Genomic DNA, 24,867 nt, shown 5'->3' with positions numbered 1-24,867 from the left:
GCCATTTGTTTGTCTTTTCTCTCTTCTTCCTTAGTGTTCTATGGTGGCAATGCTTGTGTTAACTTGCAAAGCTCAGGCTTGGTTTGCTTACTTGTCTTTTTCAGTTTCCTTAGAAACACAAAGGCTGATGGCTGCTGTGGTTTTAAATAAAAGTATATTCCTGAAGATGCCTTTTTCTCTTTTCCTGTTCTCCCTTTTCCTGGGCACATTCTTTGGCTGGGTTCTTCCCCATTTTATGCTAGTCAGGTCTTGCAGTGCTGCACTTTTCTGTCTGAGGGTATGAAGAGACTTTCACTTAGGTCAGTTTGTTTCTTGCCTCTTTAAAGGCATTCATGCTTCTTCATGTTTAAATGTTTCTGCATTCCTTGTAAGTTTTGAATTTTCATTTCAAAATACACCTTAATGTTCATACATTATATTCTTCCACTTGCATATCAGACTCTTGAAATCTTCTGGTCAAACTTTGCAGAGATGCATGTTTTCAAGTAGAGATTGTATTTGTGTGGTGTATTTCATGTCTTTGCCTATTTATAGAAGTAGGTGTGAAGGTCTTGTTTCCATTTTTTTATAAATGGAAACAAGACCCCATATTGTTTCAAAGGCTTTTATCTCACCTCAGAGAAACTTAAGTAGATATCAAAAATTCCATGGGTTCACACCCAGTTTCTCTAAAGCTGTTTTTAGCTTGCCTTTCAGATGTGTGAAGTTAAACCATCTTCCTCTTAGGAATTCTAAGCCCGTTTTCTTAATTGAATGCAATCTGATTCTACAGCTAATTGAAACTCCACAGAAAGTTTGAACAGATGCTTGGAATTTGGTCTTTATTTCTTTTTACTGGAGAAGTTACTTGTGTGAGATTCCTTCTGTGTCCTAATGTGAGAGTTACCCCACCAAAAAAGACACCTGCAATTTTGTGTGGAGTTCTTATTTATCAAAATTTCTGTAGTATTCTAATAGATATTCTGTAGGGGGGAATAGGTGACATTCTCTTTGTTCTTAGATCCTCTGAGTAAATTATTATCTTGGTGCATCCTTGAGGTGGTGGCAGTGAAGGTGCTATGCCAAAGCATGTAGCACATACAGCTCCTTAGAAATAAAGTGAACTCTGTATCCTGTATTTTTTCCCTGGCCTCTTTTGATTATTACCTTTACCAGATAGCAGAGACCTTTGTACCTTGAGTGCAGAGGGATTCTGCACAGTGCTACCAGGACTTCTTTCTGGTGGATCCTTCTGACTCCCTGGATTTGGCCATGACATCTACTCTTAGGAAAACAGCTGCCTCTGCTTTGGCAGTGACAAATCTGTGGAGCACAACATTCTTGCTCTTTGCTAATTCTTTTAAGTGTAATGCCCTGAGTTTGGAACAGAACATGAGAGATTTGTCTCCACTCATATGTCTTTGCACTCTGATGACCCAGGGGCAGAGGGCTTGGACAGCACTAGGAGCAAGCATTGGTCATCCTAAGCATTCCTGGTTTTACTTCCAAGTACCTTTGTGTCCAAGTACCTTTGGTGTCTTCCAAGTACCTTTCACTGTTTGCTTTCAATTCCTTCCACTACTTATCTGCTCTCTTTTTTCCTAAACTTCACTGACTTAATTTTCTTCATATTTGTAGTGCCTGGGGAGCAATGAAGCCAGCTAAGCCAGCAGCTACTCTGAGTTTTCTGCCTTTTCAAGGCCGTCATCTGTTTCTAAACATATTTTCCCCCACCCATCCCCTTTCTACAGAAAATTGTTTGTGCACTCTAAACTCTAAAGGTTTCATTATCCTAAAATCTTTTCAAATTTACTTACTTGCTGTGAGGTTTTTCTGTCAAAATAAACAACAAAATGAATATACACCGTGAATTGCAAGTGTTGTGATATGGGATAAAATGGGATAAAATCTTGTGCTGCTTCAGAAGGAAAAAGCAGAAGATAAAGGCCAGTTTCATGATAGTGTATTATTCAGAAAGATAGTGTTTTGGTGGCTCAAACGCTGAGAACTCTTTGCGTGTCTCTGTAAATTTGAATCAACATCTTGCAGAACAGATTTTGAATTTACTCACTGCTTGCTGATTTGAAAGTTAATAAAAGCTAACTGACATCAGATTTGTTTTTCATTTCTATGTGCTCGCCTCTTTTATTTCTTCAAATTCATTGCAAATTTGAATGTTCAAAACCCATCCAGTTAATTTTAAATGTACGACAGAACTTTGAGCTGTTTCCAATAATTTGTTTCCTGGTTCAGCTTTTACTATTCATCAGTGAAATGAGATCTCATATTTCTACAGTACACAGGTGATTTAGACAAACATTGTTCTTTGTCACATCAGGTTGTTACACTGTTGTAATTTAAACATAGGAAACCCTAAAATCATGCAGCATCTCTCTGAAATTGGATTTAGCTATTATTTCTTTGTCCTATATTGCTTGGATATAGAAGAGGGATTGTATTGAGCTGGCAGTGAGACTGCTGAACTGTGCTACTTTGAAATTTTGTGGTTTTAAAGTGGGGATGGGGATGCTCTGATGAAATGGAAGGGTAAAAATGGGCTTCAGTTTTAGCATGCAGAACTTACTTTTGGGCAGACTTGGGTTTGTTAAAAGCCACAGAAGGTGTTAACAAAAAAACTTTATGATGTTGTTAAAATGTTGTTCCATGGTTTCTATGAAATAGGAATTGGTTTTTAGTCAAGAAGCTTCCAGACCACAGTCCCTGTGCTAATGGTCAGATGGGAATTTTACAAAGTGAGTTTTTAGTCATGGGCTTAGAATGTTCAGAAAAAGGACAGTTCTGTTTTGCTGTAGTGTCATACTTAGGAGTTCCAAAGGGAGACTGGTCTGTGCAGTGATTAGAAAATGTTATTTAAATGATACTTGATGGGTTAAATACCAAGCCAAGTGTACTTTGGGGGAGGGAGAGATTTCCACTTGTATTGTGAGACTTTTGCTTGCATAGAAGTGATCATCTTTAATTATGTGATTGGTTTTTATAGTAGTGCATTATTACAATTAAGATATATCACACCCTACAGAGGTGACAGCTGTCCATTGTAGTAATTTTAGATGTTCTGTTCAAATTTCCCTTGTCTTTGTTATGGAAGATTAAATTACTAAAATAAGAAATTGCATTGCACCAAGATCAGTGCCATCAGATCAGTTACACAGAGATTTAAATCTAGTCTCTTATGGATGTGGCCTTATAGTGTTCTATTCTTATTTTTAGGATTCTCCTTTTACAAATGCAGGATTGGGATCTAACCTAAACCTTCTGGGTGAGATAGAATGTGATGCCAGTATAATGGATGGAAAGTCATTGAATTTTGGAGCTGTTGGAGCACTGAGTGGTATGTTCATTATGTATTATAAAGCTAACTGCTGATTTAAGTGCCAAGATCAATTTTGGGGTTTTTGTTACTGATTTTAAGGGGGACACATTGTAAATTCTGCTGTGTTTAAATAAATTTTGCTCCTTTAAAAAAGGGGGGAGGCATTCCTGCTCCCTGAAATGCTGCTTTGTGTTAATTTCTTTGTGGAACATGTTGTCTTATTAGTTCACTGATAATCCTTTGATGTAGCACAATTGTGTGATACCACACCGTATTCACAGTGGGACTCAGTTTGCTGAGATGAATTTGAAGAATGGTAATTTTGTAATAAAATGCAGTTGTTAAAAAGTATTGCAAGTGTTTAAATTAGGTTTTTTATTTGGTTTTTTTTTTTTGCTCAGGCAATTTATTTGCATATGGGACTTGTTTAATATGAGAACTAATGTGTTTCTCTCTTTTTTCTAGTTTTAACTTTCACTGTAAAACAAATATAGATATAAAGTCCCAAAGAGGGATTGTTGAGGCTTCATTCTAAGTATATGAACAGCCTTAGCTGTTACTATTGAACAGCTTTTCTGACAAGATTTCAAGTTTTGTTCTTTATCCTACAGTAGTTCTAAACTGTAGTAATAGCTTCCTCATGTAGATATAAATCTAAAATAAATAGTAAAATTAAGTGTTTCAAGCCTTGTTTGTTACAAATGTATCCTTCCAACCATGGGGAAGGAGGAAATTGAGAATGAGAGACAGGTAAACCTGAGTCCTGTGATTTCTGTTCTGGCCAGATAGATCCGAATGAGAATTTCACCTGGAAAAATTAATGCTTATAAACATCTTTGACCCTTAGATACAATAGATTTTACATGAGATTTCTGTGGTAGGAGATCATTCCTCCTATTTCAATATGGTTTGTTCTTTCTTTTCAATAAAAAGTGGGGGAGCTGTTGACTGGAAGGATTTGTCACTACCAACAGCATGTGAAGGGAAAACTGAAAATGTTGTTGCTACATTGAAACATAAGGTGTCTCTTAATTACTTGACAAACCCTTGGAAATTAAAGGGATCTGAGAAATTAAAGGAATCCACTGCCAAAATGAACTCTATAGTGCTATGAGGGAAAATATTTTAATTTTAAATTTAACAAATTTAAATTTAGCATATTTAAATTTAACGTATTTAAAATGTTTTGTTCCCATTTTTTTGCTAATTTTTCTTTTTTAGGAATCAAGAATCCAGTTTCGGTTGCAAATAGGTTGTTGTGTGAAGGGCAGAAGGGGAAACTCTCTGCTGGCAGAATTCCACCTTGGTAATTGCTTTGTTCTGCTTGACTTTCCTTTGGTCTTTCATGTCTACTGCATATATGCAATGTTTGAAGGTTTTATCTCACCCAGGAAGGCTGGTGCTGTTTTACATACCAGTGATAGTGTGTCTTTAAAAAGAAGTTAAGCTTTGTTCTCTCATCTTGAGACTTCTTATGCACTGAGTGGAAAGAAGTATTAGATATAGATGGCAACATCATTTTGTGATAGTTTCTGTCTGTCTGATTATTTCCAGTTGTCATATTTAATGCTTATGTTTGTTACTGTAGCCTTTTGAAAAATACCCACAAACATCAAGATGAAATGGAAATCTACTGCCATTGCCTCTGTCTACCTTTAACTAAAAGCAACAGTTTTTAGTAACTACAGAAAAAAATTTCCTATTTTACTGCCTTTGTGGCTTTGTGGAAATGTGCAGCGTTTAGTAACTTCCTCTTATTTTAAGGATAAATTTAATAGTATTTACAACAAAATGAAAACAAGCAGTCCCTAAAACTTAAATGCAAGAGGTAAGTATTAAACACAGAATAACTCCAAATATTACTGCCTCACTTTGGAAAGAATCCAAGACATGTGTCAGAGTTGATTGCTCTTAAAACACCTTATTTTCATTAGCAGTTTAAATTGGCAGGTAGAGAACTTGAATAATTTATTCCTATTCATTGACTGCCATCATCAGTTGTCATACCTGTGGCAGAATTTGCTGCCCTTTGCCAACTAGTCGTCAGTATTTGCAAAAGTATTAAACCAGCATTTATGTAGTTTAAAAAGATGTAAGTATTAGATTTACACACTTTACTTTCCTGACTGTAGTGTTCTGTAAAGTCAGCCAAGCAGCCTATAGCTGGGTGGTGCAGTATTCCAATGCAAACAGTGAGGATTTCAGTGTTCTGTCATGTGCAAAAAAAGCTATAGATCAAAAAAAGCCACCTTGAAATCAAACCATCAACAGGCAGATTTTGCATTTTAAATACTTTTCTTTAATGGATAAAGAACAGAGTAATTGTGGAGAGGTTTACTAAAGAATAGGAATTTTATGTTCAATAGCTGTTAGCTGCTCATTTCTTTAGCTGTCAGGAGAAAATGAGCTACATTAGAATGTGAAATGAGTGTGAAATGTGTTTTTTGGTGTTCCAGAAGTTTTATTGAAGTCAGCTACAGGAGCAAGCTCTTGGGATTGCTTTACTTGTATCATCACTGTTGTTTAGAATTATTGTAAGGAAGAGCACTTGGATGTTATGCTGTGACTTTATGACCTAGTTTATGATGCTATTATTTTAAAAATACTGAGTGGAAAAGGAACTATATCCTCTTGCCCCCAAGGGCAAAACTAAATCTTTTGAGGACTGTGCAGGATTAGCAGATGCTTTTAAAGGCAGGGTAGCTCAGATCTCAAGGTGAGAGATGAGCTGTCTTTGGAACCAAGGCATGCAGTTTATTGTGCAAATATTGTGCACTTGGGTTACCTGACAAATTTTTTTTACTTTAATTTCCTCTTTTCCCCCTTCTGAATTTTGAATGCACATTTTATTATGGCAATTTTTTTACCCTGGAAACAGTCTGTACTAGTGGGATATGATGGTTTAGGCTTTGGGCTTGCTGTGGTGGATGCTTCTATACACACAGGGTGTGCCAAGGTCAGAATGATAAATTTCATGTGCATTGAAGGTGATGGAATGGAGGATTTCATGTCTTGCCTTTCTGGCTGGGGTTGGCATGACACATTGTTTTGGGACTGAAATGTATTCCTGCCAAAGCTGGGAATACTTAGAGTCAAATGAGAAGAGATCAACCATATTTTGGCATTCCTAGGAAGTGATTTTTAATTGTGAAGATCCACGATTTTCATCTTGGTTCTCATTGGCATGTAGTGTGTTGGGGCATCTTCCAGATACTGCTTGGCCTAAGAACCTGCTTAAAGAAACCTATGGAACAGACTGTTTCTATAGCATGATCTAAGCTAGCTTAATGTTTTCTGCCAAAAATGCTTGGCACATGACCAAACAGGAAAAATTCGGGAGCTGTGAGGTTAGTAAAAGTGGCATTAGGGAGAGTTCTTTCACTATAAAAGAAGAGTGGGGATAGTTTGCTTGGCCTGTTTACCCCTGTGCAGCATTTTCATAGTGGCAGTTCAAAACCAATTCAAAGTGGTATATTTCTGATTTTCCATAGGAGAAGTTTCAATGAGTATGAATTAAGTTATTCAGAGATGGTAAGCTTTTTGGGATGGAGGGATCAGGTGCCTGAACTGATGTATCTAAAGTGCTGTAAATTGCTCTGTAGAGTGTGTCCTTCTGGATCAATCTCTTGTTGTGTTATTTAAAACACAGAATCCCACTATCCAAATAGAATTTATAAAGTTTAGAGAAACCCTGAATGCATGGTGCAGTTGTTAAAACCTCTGAGGTCCTGACATCTTTCTGTCATACTTTATTCAGCTTGGTGTTGTCAGGACTTGCTCTGATGAAGGGACAGAAAATATTTAACTAATTGCATATTTAACTATGCAATATTATGTAATATTGCATAATCTCCTGTAACATATTCCTGTTCCTTGTGTAACTTTTACAAAAGAAAGTACTTTTGTAATTGCATGGTTACAAACTGGATGAACCTTTGGAAGTGGTGTTTGAGCACAGAGTAATGGATTAGATGTTTTGTAGTAAGAAGCTTGAAGATTTTCTGTTTACCACTGTGAAATCTTGACCTAAGGGAAAGAGGCTTCTTTACATCTGTCTGCTCTTAAATGTAAGATTTGCAGTACAGCACAAATGCACCTAAATATCTCCTTTCTTAGAACTCATTAGTAGTACTGCCATTAACTCCGTGTTCATATCCCTTTCTCAGTAATAACTACATGGGAAAGAATTCCTTCTTAAGTTTCCCCTTGGGATATACAAAGATTTGTAGTTTCTGCACAGCTTTACCCTGTTTATGTACAGGGTACAAACATTGTGTAACTAGTAGGGCAGTGCCTAGTCAGAGTTCCCAGGAGGAATGAAGGCACACCACCTTTTATCCCTGCTCTGTATTTCTTAACAATTTCTTCTTTGTAGCACTGATTTCAGAGTGATTGCTACATTTTATGATAAAATGTTACAAAGTGTATTTATTACCATGCAGATCACCTTGACCATCACCCAAACCTTCTGACATTTCTGTTTAGCTTGGAGCAGCCTGTTTCCCTACAGCCATATTAAATGGCCCTGTTTGGAGTATTCAGCACCAGCATAATCATGTTTTTGGAGAAAATTGCCTAAAAAGACTATTTTAGAGGCCTTTACTTATATTTTCTATTAATATGGCCTAGTGTGCCTGGAACTGGGAAGCACATTGAGCAGCACCTCCTTGCTGGGAGGGTGTTTTCATCTTCTGTTCTGAGCCTGTAAGAACTACAGAGTACTTTGTCTGATATATTTGCATGAAAGATCTTTATGTCCTGTTTATGCAGACCCAGCTTTCAGAATAGCAGAGAATAAACTCATTCATCCTTTGTTTATGTATTTGTTTTTCCCCTCCCTTTGGAAGGTTGTATTTTGAATTAGCCTGAAGGCTTTTGAAACTTGGGGTGGTTTTGACTGCTTTCTATAGTGCACTGGCTTTATTCCTTCTTCCCTCTCCCCCAATAAATCAAGCTTGGTGGTAGTTTGGTTTTTATGTGCAGACAACAAAGCATTGAGATCCTGATGCTGTTTGTCTTGTAAACAGTTTATTTCAACTTTTCTGTGGTTATGGTGTCCTTTAAAGATCCAAACTGAACTGCTTAAAAAAGGTGGATGATATGGAGCCTCAATTGGTTTTCTGCTCTGATTTAAAGACTCTTTGGAACTAAAACTGTATGTGTTCTGGGAGGGAAAGGAATCTAAGGATTAAGGAAATGTGAACAAACTAAAAGTCACATCACATGAGTTAGGAGACACTCTTGAGTGCTTTTTTTCACTCTTCATGAAATATTAGTGACATTCTCTGGTACTAAGTATTTAAAAAGGCAGCTGTGAAGCTCCTTGTAAAACACAGTATTTGTGACTGACCTATGCTTGAGTTACCATAAATCAACTCCCAGTGTTGAATTTGATGTTCTCCCATTTAACCTTTCTCTCTGTGTAAATTATTTTATTGAAAAGTACTTATTTACTTCCCAAAAATAAACACCAAACCCACATTCTTTTAGAAAATGAAGAATACTACTAAACTAGGTTTGGCTGCAGTTGGCATACCTTTTTCTGGTAATATTGAAAGTTTTTTTATGTTATGTGTCAGTGCCAGGTTGTTTCTTGAGCACTAACTTACGTAACAGTAGATGCTTGAGTTCTGCCAAAGTCCCCAACAACTTATCCTGCAGTATCTTGCAATGTTAACAATTCTTACCTGAAGCTGCACTAACAATGGTAAGAAATATGTATTTAACAATTCAAATTCTCATTTAAATCAACCTTTTTTGAGACTTCAGTAAAGAAAGACTGGGCATGCCTCTTGGATTGGTTAAATCATATAGAAGATAGAAAATACCACCACAAAATACTATATAATGAAAGCTTGATGTTGGATATAGCACTCTTAAGAAAACTTGCAGCAGCATTAATGCCAACAAATTTGCTATATCAGTAGTATTCTCAGAAACTGAGAACTGCATAGCCCCAGGGACCAGTTTGTAACTGGAATAGCTTCTTTAGACTCATCTTCTTAACTCTGGCATTTCAATTTGCTGAGAATTCTTAGTCTTTGCTTTTGGTCTCCATTAGGCAGTTGTGTTGTTCTTAACTTCATTGTCCAATTTGGAAATAAGATTGGAAGTAGTTGTCCTTTATTGTCTTGCACAGCAGCTTTATTAAAGTGTCTCATTTCTAGCTACTATATACACTTTTTGTTGGCAATAAGACTAATTTCTCTAAGGGGAAACAACATGAGGTTTGCTTTTTCTTCTATCCCCAGAAGTTCCATGTGTGTGTATATTTTTTGTTCTTGTTTGTTGTCACAGCAGTGTGTACTGTCTCACTATGGTGTAAAGTGTTCAGTACTGACTAGAAAACAACTTCTCAGATGGATGGAGTCTTTTTACAAGTCTATTTAATATTTAGTGGGCTAATCTCATTTGCAAATGATTGATAAAACTCCATGAAATAGACCTTAATCCTTCTAAATAAAGTTAGTTTTTAGCTTGTTTTGCTTCTCAAAATACTGCTTGGTATTCCTTTGGCACTGACTGGCTTTACTAGAAATACCATTCTCACCTTTCTCATCCCATGCTTTTGGTCTTCAGGATCTTGCTAAGTTGTTATAGACAGCAAGATTTGAGACAGCTGTGTCCTGTTTTAGCTGCAGTTGAAAGCTGATTTTGTATTGAATTTCAAATTTATTAGCACTTGGTTTTGTCCAGTAATAAATTTAATGTCAGAGCTGCATAATCTTTTAATGAAACTACATAAGCTTGCCAAATGTAATTAATAGCAGACAGTCCTGTGAAATATAGACAGCTTATGATTTAAAATTGACCAAACCAGGTAGAAAAAAATAATTGCAAGCAAAGGGGGATTTGTTATATGGTTTTGTTTAAACTCCCTCTTCTGTGTCTCCTAGCTTTTTAGTTGGTGAAGGAGCTTACAGATGGGCAGTTGATCACGGGATACCAGCATGTCCTCCAGGTATCATGGCTACAAGTGAGTAAACTGGTGGTGTCAGTAGGAAGAACAGGACAGAGTAACTTTAAATGGTGCCTCATCTTTTGAGGTGTGCATCATTTCATTGTTCTTAACGTTCAGCTAGCTTGTGGTGTTATGGTCTATAAGGGTTGTTTAAGTTTACTAATTTTCTGATAAGTATCTAAATAGAAAAAATTGTCAACTATTACTTTAGCTGCATTTTAGCAACATCTCATTTAAGTGATTCTGTGATTCTAGGACTAAATCCAATGATGGACTTCTTTTTAACTAAAATGTAGGCTCTTTAAAAGCTTAGTCCTGCAAGTCTCCAGTTGTGATCCATCTTGGATCCTAACAGCACCAACTAGCTGTGTATCAAAATTCAGCAGGTGCCAGTTTGTCTCTGAGATTGTGCAGTTACACCCATCTCTGGGTCTTTGTTCAGAACTGCTCTTGTCTAAAAAAGCTGTCAAAGTAATTTGCCTTTTATTTTAACCTGGGACTTCACCTGATCTGATAGAATAACCCAGTCTGGAAAACAGACTTGAACTATACTGTATATTAACCCTAGTTTCTTAGAAAAGCTTCTTGTCTTTAAAAAAAAGTGCTTGTTATATTGATACATCATCTATGAACTAGGCTAAAAATGAATGCACTTACCCATGGAAAGGAGGATGTGGTTCTCTTCCTTCTCTTCTTCAGCACTCTTCCCTTTTGCAAAGTGCCAAAACTACCAGTCTGTAGTTTGTTTTAGGTGAGAACATGCCCTGTGCTGCCTGTTGAGGTTGTGCAGGAAAAAAATCAGAAATTAGTGTCCAAAGAAGGAGAACACAGAAGATTAGGAATGTTTATTTTATGGTAAACTGTACTGCTCCTTCAAATACCTGACCCGTCCCTAGATCAGAGGTTGAAACCCAGGGCTCCCATTATTTATTGGGCCTTTTATTGGATCTAATTTTAAATGTAGATAAATAGCTAGCAACTGCAGCTCAGAATTGTTGATGCTCAGTGCTGAAGTGTAACCCCAGAAACAGTGGCAGTGTTTTATTTGATTGTACTGATTTTCACATGTATTCATGACACATTTAATTTCGAACAGAAAGTTTTGATCTCTAGCTCCACGTGACAAACTTTTGCTCTAGCTGCTTTCCAAAGCAGCATTTGCAGAACTACTCTAGTGTTGAGTTGAGCAGAACACCTTTATTTCTGTGGCTCTAGAAAGAGTAAAACCACTAAATGCTTTAAAGTTTTTTTGGGGGGGAGGAAGGTTGCCTTTTTTTTTTTTTTTTTTTTTTTCTTTCTTTTTTTTTTTTCTTTTTAGGGAAGCAGTTGCTACTTACATGCAGGAGATACTTCACAAAGAAGGTGCCTTGATTAATTCTGTTTGCATGCACAGATTTCAAGTGTTTCTAGTACCAGTGTGTTTTGATTGTGACATTAATTGCCAGATGATACATTTGCTAGCTACAATGTACCCAAGTCAGAACAAATATGCACATTACAGTTTAAAAATAAGGATGGCCACTGCTAGTTTGGTTGGCCTAATCCATACTATGAATTTATATTGGAAAAACATCAGAAAAATAATCCCAGCCAATGGATTTTCACAATCCTGCTCCAATAGACCACTACTTGCATTTTGTCTCTGCAGTATATTCAGCATACTTCTATTTAGTAAAACAATTTGCAATAAAACAGTTGAAGCAACCAGAACTGACAAGAGAATTTTGCAGTATAGTTATTAATGCTAGTACATCTGGGGTTTTTTTCCCTTTGTAAAAAACAATGCAAGAGTAAACAAGAACCTGAAGAATCAGTTCCAGAAAATGTTAAACTGATTGCTGTCCCAGTCCTTAGCTAAGTAAATCTTGTACTTCATTGACCTCTGGTCAGTGGGATTGGAAAATGGGATTGTTACAAGTGAAAAGAAATTGGCAACTCACAGGTAACATTTAAGAATCCAAAATAAATTTATCCAATGTTACCATGGAAAGGAAAGTTAGATATGCTTAAGAAACAATCAAATAGATGTTGTTTCCAAGCAGCCACAAAGAGATCTCATCTGAAGTCACCTGTTTTGTTAAATAATGTGCCAATCTTCAAAAAAAGAGAGACTTTTTTGATTGTGCTTGCTACCATTGCTTTGTGAAGTTTGCATGGAGAACTGGGGGTAAATTAAGTAAACATCACATATCTTCTGAATAGCTCTGTAAAAGAAAGAACTGCACTAATTGCCAAACATCAGGAAAATATCTTTAGTAACTTATTTCCAAAAAACCAAATCTCCTCCAAAAGCCTCTAATCCAAATTTAGATGTGTACTTGCAGTAAATATTGGCAGGGAGAACTGTGTGCATGTTTTGGCTTCTCTGTGCTGCACATGGAAAATATATTTTTGAAGTTGTCTTATTCTGTCTCCTTTTTCTTGGACCTGAGATGAGATGAGAATGTTCTAGCTGGTGTCAGTAAGGCTGGGGGATTGGTTTGCAGGGATGGAGCTGCCCTGGGATCAGTATCAAAGAAAGAGTCACAATCTGCTTTGTGGTCATACTCCAGATTTCTCTCAGAACTATCAAAGTGTCTAAGCACCAAACTGGAAGCATGTTCTAAACCATGTTACTTGCTGAATTACATTAAGGTTTTGTCAAGGCTCACATGCTTTGTCTTCTTTGGTTTGTCGAGTGTGTGAGGAAATGGGATTTGTACCATTTGTAGAAATCTGGTGACTTTGCAGTGTACGAAGTAGGTGCTTTTAAAAAAAACCAAACACCTGAAATGTGATCTGTCTGTATTGCCCACAGTCTGCAAGGAATCTGGATTTGTTAATCCCTGCCCAAACTAGAGGCTGCCAGTACAGAGCCCATGCAGGCTTATCCTAGAGAGACTGCTTTGACAGTGTAATCCAAGAGTTTAGGGGTAATTACAGTTTAGAAGTGCTGAATTACTGTACATTGGAGTCTCTTAAAAATATCCAAAGTACACTTAAAATATGCAACGTAAGTTTGAGGTCCATCCTCAACTGCCAATATCTGTGCCTGCACTAGGAATAACCAAACTTCTATTTGAAATTATCAAATCAGCCTATAATAGATGTAAATTATCTTTGACAAAGATAACATGGTGTAAGATGAGACAGCATCTTGCATTTGCTTGCAATGTTAAGTCTTCCAAGGGAAAGAGATGGAAGGCACCTCCTCATGCAGCAAACTTGTAACTCTGACCATGTGGAAGTGACTGTAAGCACCTCAGGGAATAATATAAGAACAAAAATATAATTTTGTTCTTATAAAAGAACAAAAATAGCAGCAGTGGATCCACATTACTTGTGAACTGCAGTTCAAGAGTAGCCATAAAGAAGATGCTTAAGGAAGAATGCAAGAAGAGAGCAAGTATTTGCTTTCCTTCCCCTATCCCTTACATTATTCCAGACTCTAAATTCTGGATATTTTAGTGACTCCTGCATACATGGAAAGTAAACAGTGACATTTTCTGACATGAAATGTTTGTTTCCTTTTGAACCCATATTAGTTTCCAGCACCTGCAAAAACCTTTACAACTATGAGTTACCTCATTGTCATTATTTTGAGACTTGCTGAATAAAAACTGCTACTTCATTGTCAGAATCCTACTCAGAATCCTTCTTCAGTCAAATTCTCAAATTACCTTGAATAACTTCATGTTATCAGTAAAATCACATCTTGTTCAATAGACTCAGGGCTGCTATGGGTTGGTTTGAAATTCTACTTGTAACAGACCATTTCTTTACTTGTACTTTATTTTTTTCAAACTGTATGCATGCATGGAAATTCCTGTTTTAGCTTATGGCTGCTTGGATTCTTTAATGAGGGAGAGTCTTTTCTGGATGAGTGTAAGGCAGACTGTTCTAGTGACACTGTGTGTCTCCCTGACCACCAGTATTGCCTGCCTCTCCTCCAAAACCCCAAATCTCACTCCCAGTTCTCTCATTACTTCATTATTATTGTATTGAGAAAAACACTTGCTGTATTGCTGGAACTGTGCTATGAATTTCAGGCAGTGGCTCAGGTCAGTGGCTCAGACCATGTTTCCTTTGTTTTTAAGGGGAGGATGAAAGATTTGGAGATCAACTCAAGTGTTCTGGACATTTGGTTAGGAAGCTTGGTAATCTGAATACATGATGTAAATCTTCCCTGGATTTGGAGACAGTAGGGTCACTTTTTGTTCTGAAATCTGAACAGCTGAGTGCAGCCAGGAGAATGGCTGTAAGTTACCCAGGAAAAAGATTGAGCCGAAGTGCCCAGAAGACACTTTGAATGAAAGTCTTCCAAAGCTGCTTGATGAAAAACAAGAATTCTTGCAGGAGGCAGTAAGAAATGCTGTGTCCAGCAGCAGTTTACCCTGAGTTTGTGTTGTAAAGAGCAGATCTATAGAGTAGTGCTCTGAGAGATAGGTGAATTTTAAATATGCTTTTAAATGCCTTTTCCCCCCCCATTCATTTTTCTGTTTCTGTCAGAGTATGGCAACATGGAAGTTATCTCTAGTAGTCTTTTAGTCCCAACACAAGCCTAAGTGGTGTTAATCTGTCATTTAAAATAGCTTTGTTAAGAAGAATTTTTCATCTTCCTGTTGGAATTTGTCATTTATTTTAGCAACTGCTCAACAGAATTCTTCACAAGATCATTTGAATTTCTGTGGGTTAACTCATTTGTTAATATAGTCCTTTTTAATTCTCTTCTTCAATAGTTGCATTCTCTTTTAATATGGAATAGAAAGATAAATTGCAGAGTTTCTGCCAGCTGACTCTAAGCACTGTCTGCCAGGGGGTGCTATATGATTGGTCAGAGCTCTATCTCTCCTTCAAAGATTTGAAAATATTCTTGGGGTTTTTGTAGTATTTTCAGTTTATAGTTTGATTTTAAGCAAGGATTGCTGAACACTTCCAGGTTGTGTAATATTTAGTTGCAGAATAATTTGCAATGTGTGTGATTGCAGGTTGGTATTTGGAGTTTGTGTTCCCAGCTTGCTGTTCCACCACTGTAACCAGGAAGGTTTGAATATTGTCCTGAACTTGATTTGTCATTTAGTGGTGCTAAAAATATGTATTTCCTTCCTCTGTTTGAAAATGTAGTTATTCACATAGCCATTTTCCAAATTTTCAGCCTTGCTGAAAATAAATAAGGGAATATACGTGGCTTATAAAAGCATGGGGATTTTAAGGAAACACGGACTTTGTAGTGAAAATGTTTTGCGTTAACTTTGGGCAAGAAATTAATTGTATTCTGATAAACAGCCTGTCATCTGAGGGCCTGTTTAGGGTACATAAGGGCTAGGATTAACATCTAGATAGAGGTGTATCAATTGTACCAATATTAAACAAATGAAAAGGTGCCCTTAGTGTTATATTTAAGTCTGTATGTACAATTCAGTAGTTTCAAGGACTCCATGTGTAGGACAACTCTGCTTTTCATATGCCTGTGTTCTCTGAACCATTTCTAATGGGCTGTGAAAGGTGACTAAGAGTAACTTCTGAAGAGCTGTGTAGAATGGGAAATACAGTTGTGTTTCATTTACTTAGTCATAGTATCGTTACCTTATAGAACTGCCAATATTTTTGATGAAATTTTTACCTGTACATAGTATAATGGTTAAAGGAGTTAAGGGAATGATCAGAGTACAGGATGTGGGTAAAGAATGTGGAAATCTTATGGCAAACAAGTGGCACAGATGAATGTCTTCATCATTAGCCAGAGATTAATAATCTCTTCCACTGACCTGCTTGCTGAAAATTACTTTCTCATCTCCTTGTTAGGTGGTGATAATGATGAAAAAAGTATGTAAAAAAGGTGTATTTGTTGTCTAGCAGTAATAGTTTAGGAGATTAATCTTGGGCTAATTAACTATGTAATGGAGATCCTGTGGCCTTTTCTCAGTGGGGTATCCAGGAACATCAGAACCTGTTGAACATCCACAGCAGTCTTAGCTTTGAGCAAATGAGCCTGTCAGACTTTTCTGCTGCACTTACAGATAAATATTATCAAGTGCATGTTCTGATACCACATCCACTAATGCCAACCTCTCCTGCAGGCCTGTGGTGTTGAGCAGGAGCTTCTTCTACTGTTCTGTGCTCAGCCACTGAACCTTGTCCCAGGCTAAGCCTCACTGAACCTTGTCCCAGGCCAACCCCCACACTTGTCTCAGCTCTGCTGTGACCAAATATTCTACCAGAGCTTCCCCTGTCTGGCACAGTTGCACCAAATTGCAGAGTCCATGTGGGCTGCTCATGTTGGTACCTTGGGGGCTGAAGGGAGAATGTGGATGATTAGGATGGTGTCTCCAGGTCCTTGAAGATCATTTGTTCCAGAAGAGCAGAGATGTGTGGTAAATGCTGTAAATGAGGTTGGATTTATTTATAATACTTTGGTACTGATGTGCTACAGTTGTCACTCATTGAGTCTTTAGTCTGGATGAGACCTGCTAAAATGACTTTTAAACAAGAACAGTAATTTTGTAAGCAGTGGGGCTTTAAATTTTTTTTTTTTTCCTTCCTCTCCCAGCAGCTCAGAGGCAGTTCTATTTATGCCAGTAGGTGCATAAATGAGGGAGCAGAAGAGATGGGCTGGTTGTACTCCCAAGACTCAATTCTTCTAGGCATGATGTGGAGTGCCCATGCTGTTACTGGGTAGGGTATTAATTGCCAGGGATTTTATCTGAAAGTACATTTTTGAATTACATCTAAACTTTTAAGTTCTTGAGCGAAATCAAAGGACATTTTACTAAATACCTTTCCATAGATTTCAACAACAGTACCAACAACCACCACCAAAACTTATTCAAGCTAATTCAGCTCCCTTACCCCTCTTCCTAGCTTTCTCCCCAGTCAGTAAACTTTGCTTCTCTTGCTCTTCTCTTCCTCCTTGACCCAGGCAACATCAGGCTGATGTAGCTATATTGCATTTGTTTTAGGAAAACATTCCTGTCTTCATCACTGTGTTGTGACCCTTTCCTTTTCTCAAGCTTGGAATGCACTGTCTGGTTGGAGAAGGTGAGAGTGGTTTTTATACTGTCATTAAGGACAAATGAAATTTTGTAGTGTCCTTGCACCACAAAGTTGAGGTTTTGTTTTAGATTTAATGTGAATTATGAACTCAAATTGTGTGTAGGTGTTTTCTTTCTGTCTGTAGCACTTATTTGCAAAAAAAATTTTTTGTGGGTTGTTTTTCCATGTTGTGTGTGTTGTTAACCAAGCATGCTTGAATCCTGGATTGTATTTTAGTTCATGGAATGTTTTAATTTGATGTTTTAGTGTGTTCTTTGTCAAGGACCAAACTTTGAGGGTGTTTTCAGGAAACTCTGGTTTCATCTTTCATGTGTGTAGTTTGGAGCTCGCTTGTGTTCCTCAGTTTCTTTTGTCCCTAGCAGACCAAGATGAAGCAGTGAGAGTACTGTTCATTTTAACGGCATTTGTAGTGGTTTTACATAGATAGAACATCATGAAGGCAGGAATAAACTGAGGGCAGGCAGCCTGTCACTTGCTTATTCTTTATTCCCTTATTCTGGGGAGAAAAAAAACCCCTAAATTTAAGATTAAAGTAAGAGTCAAGACTTCTTTTAAAATGAAGTTGGACATAAAACTATCAGAGGAAAAAATTGCCAGGTTTTGAGTTGTAACCTGGTCCTTTATTTCATGGCTATTTGGTCACTTTGGAGGTATTAGCTGGCTTGTCCTGCTAAGAAGAATTGATAATTACTGCTAGTAATTATTTTCCTTAAATAATGAAAGGCTGTTATTCATGAATCCTTGCTAAAACAAAACCTTCACCTTTGATGTAAAAATTAATCCTAATAACTGTTTTGAAGTTCAATGTAGCCTGAGCACAAGAATTTCCCTTCTTTGGATGTCTGACTAGACTGACTTTCCCTCACAGGTATGAAAGGTATGAGATTTCATGGTAAACTGAACAAAACTGAAGAGTATGAATTAATACCTTATTTATTTAAACCTGAGGTTGATCAAATAATGATGCAGAGGCCCAGAGGAGTTGTGAAATCTCCATTGTTGAAAATACTCAGAATCTGACAAATCCTTTTAAACTGGATTTGAGTTTTTTGGAGATTGGACTCCACAACCTCCTAATATCTCTTCCAAGCTACATCATTAAGTGCTGCTAGAAAGGTGTCTTCATCTGTCTGTCTGACATGGCCCAAGAGATGTATACTTTGTTCATAATGATGTTTTTTCTACCCCATATTTCTCAACTTACTGATACCACTTTGAATTAACAATGCAGATGAGAAGTTAGTGTTAACATTCAGATCACTCAGAATAAATCTTCAGATTTTTTTCCTGTTTTGAAAAGACAAACTATCTTAAGGCACAGGGTAACCTCTGAAAATTAGTTGCTTAGCTAGACATTGCAGTCTTAAGTGAATGAAACATCTCTCAAGCTTGGAGAATTTTGTGTGTTGTGGAAAAATGGCAGGATAAATATGCTACCAAGGTGGAGATCCTGAGAGGCCGTATAGCAGCACTCTGTGCAGCTGGCAGGGCAGCTTGGACCTAGTCCATGTGTTGTGTGAATTTGATGAGATTTTTGTGCCTGTGTTTGAGCTGGTGAAGATGCAAATACTGCAGGAGGTTTCAGGACACTGCTGGCATTGGGCTCTGAGGTACAAGGAACCTGTTCAAGTTTGCATGTGTGGGCTCCTGCACCCTTTTGCCTCTCTAGGTCCATGTTTTTCTAGCTTGGCAGGAGGCAGTGGCAGCAGCAGGTAACAGGTTTAGGCATATTTATCCTGCTTTTGAGGAATACCAAGGCCAGCACCATTCTTACTCACCCCAAATGGCTCTGCCCATAGGTATTTGCTGTGCTTGGTGAACTTGTGTCAACTTCCAAGTTCTCCTGTTTAAAAATTCTCTTTAAGAACAATCTGCTGGCTTAATTTCTTTTGGGGCACTTCTGTTTTCAAAGTTCTTGATCTGTGAGAGATTTTTAGTTTGTTTCTTCCTACTGCCAATTAGTATTTGACTAAAATGGTTCTTTGTCTGCTCCCTCTTATCAAGTATTCAGGTTTTACCTCTTTATCCTCATTTCAAACATAGAAATGTGTTGTCTGCATTAATCAGCCCTGTATAGTGGAATGAATTACTTTCTTGGTGATGGCTGATTAATATGAGTTTACATCTTTAAAGAACTGGTATTCATTAGGTTTTTGGGGAGAAATGCCAGCTTTCTCACTACTTTCTGAGTTATATACTTGAACTAACTATAACTAGCTGTGTGTACATTAAGGTCCAGTTTTATATACTTAAAATCATGATTAAAAGAGAGTTCACTAGGTGAATTTGACACCTGTGTGGAGAAGTTTCAAAGTAAAATGCTCACTGTCTGTGTACTTTGTGAGAATTGTAAATGAAAGCTCTGGGTTCCATTGGCTCTGCAATATTGAGCTTATTACTAGACTTCATGTAACTGTTCCAGTCTTCTGAATAATAGTGTTGTAACTAGGTTCAGAATTTCATTTAAAATGAAGTTTATAAAAAAAAAAAAAACCTGTGCTTTTTAGTTTTCATTGAATTTGTGACGTACTTGTATAAGTAAGATTCAAATTGCTCTGTTCTCCCAATAGCTTGATTTTGTGTGGTTAAACAAGTGACAAAAGACATTTTCTCCACACCTCTTCACATTTTACAGAGGATGTTAAAACAGCCTGGGGATGATATTGAGTCAAAACTAATTTAAACTAAATATGTCAATATCTGCAATTTTTTCATGAAATGAAACTTCTAAAATGGGAACATGTAATTTTGGTCTCTTAAGCATAACAATTTTATTTTTTAGTCCACTTTAGAGAGCACTTCCTTTCTGAATGTAGGGCTTAGATGAGGAAAGTAGATGTTTGTCTTCTTGAGACCTAGGTGGTCTTTAGACTGTGTTGGATTATGTAGCATAAACTACTGCTAGACTTGTGTGTGGCTTGAAATATGTGGGTAAACATACAGATATGTGATTAAGGTAATAAAATAGTAACCTAATTTCATGGCTATCAGAATGAGCTCACATGGTATCTATTTACTTGTCAGCAGTCAAAAACAATTTTAACACAAGGCACTTACTCTGTTCTCTTCTGTGCAGTGCTGCTTCATTGCCAAAGATATTTAGACCAGCTTCCATGTGTTCATGCTGTGTTTCTACCAGATATTTTACTCATCACTTTTGCTGAACAGTAGTAGAACTTCTAGGAAAAGATGTGAACAACTTGTACTGAAACTTGAATACTTAGTTTTTGGCTTTTTATTGATGCATTTTTGCATCAGTAAAGAAGTGGGGGATGTATCCTTCAAAATGTCAACTTATCAATATTTGCTTCAAATAAGTAAATTTTACTTAGTTACATGCTTTTGAACTATTTTTATAGGGTTTAGTTTAGCAGCTTTTAAGAGGAACAAGAGGAAGCTGGAGTTGGCCGAAAAGGTGGAAACAGATCTCATTCAACTAAAGAAAAGAAGACAATCAAATGAAAAGGTTAGCTCTTGTTTCAAATTCTTGTGTTGTCCTAAACTTACAGCTGACTGCTAATAAACTTGATGTCTTACAAGACTGATGTAGCCTCAGAAGCCTGTTCTCCTTGTCCATCCTAGTGTTTAGATGATATAATGAAAACTTAGTGCAGTTAAAACTTTCTGCCTTGCTATTTGGAAACCAAACCCTCACTTTATATCTTGCTTGTGCTAAGAAAAATATTTTGCTCATTTTGAACTGGAAATACAACAAATGTAAATACAAACAGATAATTATTTACCAAAACATTTTCTTTAGCTTGCGATCTCTGTCACTGTTTCCCACTTTTTAATGTCTCCTGAGCACACTGCATTATGGAACTGGAATTGGTGAAATTTGAAATATCAGGTAGGTAAACATGTGCATCTGTGCATGCATCTGGCATTGACCTGGCCCATATTACCTGTGCTACAAAACTACCAGGGATTCCCTCTGTTCCCCTCATTCTTAGTTTAAATGTAGAGCTTTGGTAAACTGTGAGAATGTCATTCACAGTATTTGTGTTTGATGTTGAGTATCAAAGTATGGGTCATTAAATTGAATGCCTGTGCTTTATTTGGGGCCTGTGGGCATTGCTGTCTGATCACTGCATAGTTACATATATTGATCTAAATAAGGTATAAATCCCAGAGAATTATTAGAAGAAGTGTATTCTCTGTAGTCTGCAAAGGCAAATAGTGATAAATTAGGCAATTTGCATCTGTGTTCGTAGATAAGATGTTTTCTTTAGCAAGGTGCTAATTTTAATTTTTTTTAAGAATTTAAGATTTGTGAAGAAACTAAGGATGGGGGAGCCATGGAAGTTAGTTATTCATTCTGGAACTTTTCCTGTTGCCAGGATTTCAGTTCCCTCCTTGAGAGCCTGGGAGTGTGAAAGTGTACCTGGGGAGAGGAGGGGTCCCTGTGCAGTTTTGCTGTTTATGTAATAAGGGGCGAGTCAATGCTTGAAACATATGCCAATGCATGAGCTTACCAACCTGCAGTTTGAAATTTCAAGGGCTCCAAAGTTCTGTGCAGAGCTTGTGGGAGATTCCCAGTGGTGGTAGGTAAAGGAGGTGATCACATAGAGCTCTTCTCCCTGGTGAGTAATCCAGTAACAACAGGTTTTGTCAGCTATCTGGGCACATCCTGTCCATGGAGCAGGGATGAAAACCAACCCATGCTCTCAATATGGGATTCTCCTGCTATCCAAGGAGTGTAGGGCAATTGCAGCCTTACAGGCAGAAGTAAGGTTTTCTAAGCAGTTTTTCCAAATGAAATAGAAATGAAAAATCAAATTCTAAAAGAAAAATAAAAGTAGAATATATCTCCCCAAACTAGTAGAAAAAAGTTATTTATCAAGGATGAGGCTTGTGATTTGTTGCCCTACAACTCACGCTGTCAAAGCTGTGCTCTCATCAATGGTTTTAAAATAACTGGTTTAAAACCCTTTAAATACTTGAGTAATTAGAAGTTAATGTTGTCAAAGTTATTTTAATTGATAAATACCCCTGTCACTTTTTTATCAGTTATGCTTCTCTGGAGTTGCAGACCATTCATTTCAGCAGGATTTCAGAGCTGGTTTATTTTCTGGTTTGACTCACCCACTTCAACTCTGTGCTGCACCTGAGCCTGTGTGCCTCTGTCAGTGCTGCAGGCTGTGGGGAGAGCAAGGTAGAAAAGATGTTCTAACCAGGGTGCAGTTGAATGGGATCAGAACTAATAGGCCAGTGTGAAGAGATAGTATTGTGACCAAAACAGACTGAAATTACTTGGAAGTTTGAGCTACTGATAAATATCACCAGCTAAAAAGAAAAATACAGGTTTAAAAATTAGTTTTCAATAAAAATGTGATGATGCCAACCTTAAAAAGAATGAGGCTGTTTAAATTTGTCCAAGTTTGTATGGAAAAACTTGGCAGTGTAACTTACTAAAGGAGTTTTTTTTTCCTGATAAATGGACTTTTTTCTGTGTTTCTTTGTTCACCCAGTGTAGCATTTGCAGAGGGTTATGCATTTGCATACAGGAAGATCCATTTATATAACTTCACCAAATTTCGAAGGTGTAAAACTTTTCTCTTTTTCAAGTTGCAGAATCTTACTGATTTACTTAGCTAAGAAATAACTCACACACAAACAAAAATTAACTAAACATTCTCATGGGGGGTGTCTATGATGTGTTCTTTCAGCCAGATGCCATTCTCAAATTCTTCCCTCAAGCACCAGTAAATATCAGAAGTAAATATTTGTCAGCTTACTGTTAGTCTGTCTTTTACCAGAGGAAATTGTTGTTGAAAATAGCTTAGAGTTATGCTAGAAACCCTAATTTTATTTGTCTTTTGCTATTGAAAAGAAAAATACAGGTTTAAAAATAAAAATACATGTTTAAAATTAGATCACTTTTACAAGTGATCTCAGCTTATCTGTAAAAAGTTGTCCTCTTCTTGGATTAAGTGACACTAAGAACCCCTAATAAACGTGATTTTTTTGGAACAAATAGGTGTTTGTAAGTTATTATTTTATAGCCTAGTTATTTAACTCTAGAAATGACATTATTTAGGTTGAGTTTTAATAAAACTGGCTTGGTTTTTATCTAGTTCAACATAGGTACTGACATATGTGTACACCAGTTGGAATTATGCAATACGCATGGAATCAACAGTTCCATGTGCTTCTGTTACTCTATTAAGACTGAACAGATTTAGAAAATATTTTTGTCTATGTGCAGGTAATTCTAAGTGTAGCAGTCAACTATGCCAATCCTAGTGTCTGTCTTATTTAGTCTGCAAGTTTGGGAATTTCCTTAAAAAAAAAGAAATGTTCCATCTCACATTTGTATGCAAATGATCGTTGATCATAAAACCTTACAGTTTTCAAAGGTATGCTTCAAAATCCATTTAATATGGCAAAAGGAACCTAAATAATTTTCACCCATTCTAGTTTAGTTTTTTTGTTTAGTTTTGGGTTTATCTGTGGAAATACAGTATAGTTTAATTTCCTTATCTTGCACATGAGAATCAAACAAAATGCTCTTTTTTTACACACCAAATAAGTGTTAAACTGGGAAGGCTGGGATTGTTCATCAGGCTTTGCATAATTAGATAGTTGGGTAATAGCATATAAATGTTAGTTGCTTCAATGTGGTTAATTTTGTGTTTTGTCAGTTTTACTCGGAGATGAGATTTAGTGGTAATTACTTTCCATGGCATTTCAAAACTAACTCAGGTGGAGAGGGAAAAGGCCTTGTCTGCAGAATCTTTCAGTGGGCACTGGGTAGAGCTCTCCTAATCTGCTAATTGCTTCCTTAGGGGCTTGTAGTGATGAATATTTAAAATTTTTTAATGTGCAGGAGGGAAGGAGGGTATTTTAAAAATGCTTGCTAGGACTCTGCATTTGTGCAGATGAGCATGTTTCAGTTTTGTGTGCATGTTCTTAGCAAATTCTGAGTATTTGGACCATGGTTTAATACATTAATTTCCTTTCCTGTTGGCAAGGTGCAAATTAAGTAATGTGAGGTTTGACTTCTAACACTGACTTTCAGTTTTTTCCATGCAAAATATTAACTACATAATAGATTATATTTAGGTTGCAATACTGCATTGTTAAAATCCCAAACCACTTTTGCAGCAGACAAGTATAATTTAGTACCTGAACTCAGATACAGAATTTGGTAACAGATATCACCAAGTTTCCTTTGGAACCTGCAAAATTTTAAAATTTAGGTGGCTAAGTAAATCAATCAATAGAAAGGTAAGGACAAGCAGGCTGGATCTTGTTTAGTCCCTATTGGACCTGTATAAAGTTTGGTCTTATTTTAGACTTTGTGAATTGTAGTATTTATCATACTTTTCTAAATCATTCTTTCTAATATTTTCTGAATATGTTTTTATTGTCCTGACCCTAGCTTGACAGGATTCTCTGCTTTTCAACATTGATGTGATGTGGAGAGATGAAATGTGTGACGCTGAAAGGCTTCTCAGCAGGTGCAGCCTTGCAGTGACTCCTCAGGCACACAATGCTTTTCCACAGGGACATGTACAGAAAGTTCCTTTGCTAAATTGTGATGAACTCTTAATTTTAC

At 36.9% G+C, this 24,867-nt stretch overlaps 1 protein-coding gene across 3 annotated transcripts in view; it reads left to right on the top strand.

Annotated features, from left to right (window-relative positions):
* The window catches only part of TASP1 (taspase 1), a 79,422-nt gene that overhangs the window by 11,401 nt on the left and 43,154 nt on the right, over positions 1-24,867 (top strand). For 2 of the 3 annotated variants that reach the window (XM_063152538.1, XM_063152537.1), the window contains exons 5-8: positions 3,211-3,331; positions 4,535-4,619; positions 10,210-10,289; positions 20,666-20,772. In XM_063152538.1, the coding sequence (XP_063008608.1) occupies positions 3,211-3,331; positions 4,535-4,619; positions 10,210-10,289; positions 20,666-20,772 (393 nt within the window). The remainder of the gene's footprint in view (positions 1-3,210; positions 3,332-4,534; positions 4,620-10,209; positions 10,290-20,665; positions 20,773-24,867) is intronic. The other variant, XM_063152539.1, reaches the window with a different exon arrangement.

The sequence above is a fragment of the Melospiza melodia genome, chromosome 3 (genome assembly GCF_035770615.1).
Source record: "Melospiza melodia melodia isolate bMelMel2 chromosome 3, bMelMel2.pri, whole genome shotgun sequence".
Lineage (NCBI taxonomy): Eukaryota > Metazoa > Chordata > Aves > Passeriformes > Passerellidae > Melospiza > Melospiza melodia.
Note: the sequence above shows the minus strand (reverse complement) of the source record. Positions and strands in the feature narration are given on the sequence as shown.